This window comes from Drosophila ananassae, chromosome 2L (genome assembly GCF_017639315.1).
Source record: "Drosophila ananassae strain 14024-0371.13 chromosome 2L, ASM1763931v2, whole genome shotgun sequence".
Lineage (NCBI taxonomy): Eukaryota > Metazoa > Arthropoda > Insecta > Diptera > Drosophilidae > Drosophila > Drosophila ananassae.
In genome coordinates, this window is record NC_057927.1 from 25,808,212 (window position 1) to 25,810,595 (window position 2,384).

The window sequence follows — 2,384 nt, forward strand, 5'->3', positions numbered from 1 at the left end:
CTGGGTTTAGTTTTCCATTTCATTTCGTTTTATGCCGGCCCAGCCGAAAGTTGTCAACGGCCATAAACGCCGTCCGGGCCTGTCCCTCTGTAAGTTTTCCCGGTTGCCACCCCCTTTGCCTTCTTGACTTTTCAATAAAAACCCAACACCAGCCGCAGACTCTACCATTCTTACCATTCCCATTTCCATTAGCATAATGTCTGATGCGGACTTTGATTTTCCCTGGCTCCTTGGCTCACTTTCGATTTGCCACAATTCTATTTTATTTATTTGCCGGGCATCGAAATTACATTTTAAAAAGTTTGCCTCTCGTTTGTTTTATTTGTTTCTGTTTGGAGTACAACAAATTTTTATGGCTAATATATGCGCATGGGAAATTGATTTGGCCTCCTCCTACTACACATCTATCGGGATGCTGGGTGGTGTGGTACTCGTTTTGTTGTCTTAATTCTGCGCGACCTTGAATGCTGAACGCTGCTGCCGCGTTAATTGTTAATCGAGTGGCAATGCCATGTCAAGAACGACCTTGGCGAAAAGTATAGGATCCATTATTCACAGCGAATCTGGTTCAAGAGCATCCAGCACCGTGGGCTTCCAGAAGGGGTAGAGTGGGGCTGCAGATTTTGAGTTTTTCGCACGAAAATAGATTGGCCACAACATCTGGTTCGTATAAAATGGGAAATCGAAAAAATGGAAATGCAAATGGAACGCCTTCGGCCTAACGCAATCTGCTAAAAAGTTCACGCACAGCACAGTGATCTTCTGGGTCCACACAGCCCTGGGACACGTAGTACAGTAAGGCCTGTAGCGCGAACGGCAACCGCTGACAGCGCTCCAGTTGACACCAGTGCGTTCGCAATTCTTTTCTCAATCGGCGACCCGAGGCCCGGGGATTCATTTGGCAGAAGCTCTTCATGAAACTAATACGAAAATTGTCGTAGGGGGTCTTCTGCAGCTCATCACCCGTAATGGCTTTCCACTGAAAACGCAGCTTTTGGGCGGGGGTCAGGCAGTTCCAGGCAGGTGAATCAGTGGCATCACACTTTTTCTCAACGAATTTCCTGTACAACTTTTTGGCCAATTTCTCAGTTGCTTCGCATTGCTTCTCGTACGACGGGTTCTTACTTCGTCTTTTATTTTCCTTTCCATTGCACCTCTCAGTAAAAGGATCCTTCGGAAAAAGGGTTTTCACCAAATGTAGTATATTTTCCTGCGCAAGGCAGGGCTCTGGCTTGCATTTCTTTGCCAAATGTGCGTCACAAACCTTTGCTGACGAAGTCTGGCACTGCTTTTCGCAGTATTCCTGTTTTATGACAGGACATTGCATCTGGGATTCGCAATCGCTTTTAGACACCAAAGAACAATTCTGTTCAGATAACAAGTCTTCTTCGCCATTTTCACTGTAAGCACTTTCGTATTCCGCTGTTGAGTCCTCTTGGCACATTTTCTCCGAGCAGCTTTCTGCTTCTGAAGACTCCTCTTCGCATTTAACCTCACACTCGCCGCGCTTCTCTTTGCATTGCCCTTTCTCGTTGGGGCAACCTTTGAACATTGAGGCCACTTTGGTGTTGCATAAATCGGAGAAGCGAATCAAACGAGGCTCACCCATCGCCTCACCATCGTAGGTGACCAAGGGATCCGGATACTTGTGGCGGATTGTATAGCTGGCGTGATTAACCACGAAGCATTCCTTCTGATTGTCTTCATTTTTTCCATTTTCCATCTTTTGTTTTCCATTTGAATTGCCATGTTGGTTGCCCTCTTTTTTTCTGCCACTGGTATCCTTGTTGCACGATCCATAGCCCAGACTGCTTAACAACTGTCTCAGCAACTCGCAGATATCGGTATTTAAAAACTTACAAATGGTATCCATATCCTTTAGCCCTATAAATATAAAAACGTAAAAAAAACTTGTTCAGAATTTCGGGTAATTTGTACTCTTAGTGTTTTTCGTGTGATTGTTTTGTCAAAGGAATCCTGCTGCTTGTGCCCAATTTTATCCTTCGTAATATAGTGTTCATGAAAATATATGGCCCTCGCATTATAAATGCGAAGAAAACACGCTCGCATAAAAGTCCCTCATTGGGGCGGGGAGTCCAGAATATGACAACGAATTTTTCCATATTAAAAATGCTGCTGTAGCTGCAAAAAAAATAAATATAGATAGAAAAATATCAGAACAGAAAGTGAAATAAAAAGAGCAACGAAAAGGAAAACATTTGGATTTTATTTATGTTTTCTGCTTATTATCTCCTCCCCGCCTGCCAAAACAATTGGAACGTTCATATTCATTCTTCCGATTAAGCAGTTTTCATGGTCATCGCCATGGCCGGAATAAAATAAAATAAGTGGCCTAAATAAAGGCCAACAACGAGAGAACGCAA

The 2,384-nt window shown here is 43.7% G+C and overlaps 1 protein-coding gene across 1 annotated transcript; it reads right to left on the reverse strand.

The window, feature by feature from the left end:
• Positions 1-208: 208 nt before the first annotated feature.
• Positions 209-1,996, reverse strand: LOC6505955. The gene has a single exon (XM_001964644.3). It carries the CDS (start codon positions 1,871-1,873, stop codon positions 719-721), a length of 1,155 nt encoding a protein of 384 aa, XP_001964680.2. The 5' UTR covers positions 1,874-1,996; the 3' UTR covers positions 209-718.
• Between the last annotated feature and the right edge of the window lie 388 nt (positions 1,997-2,384).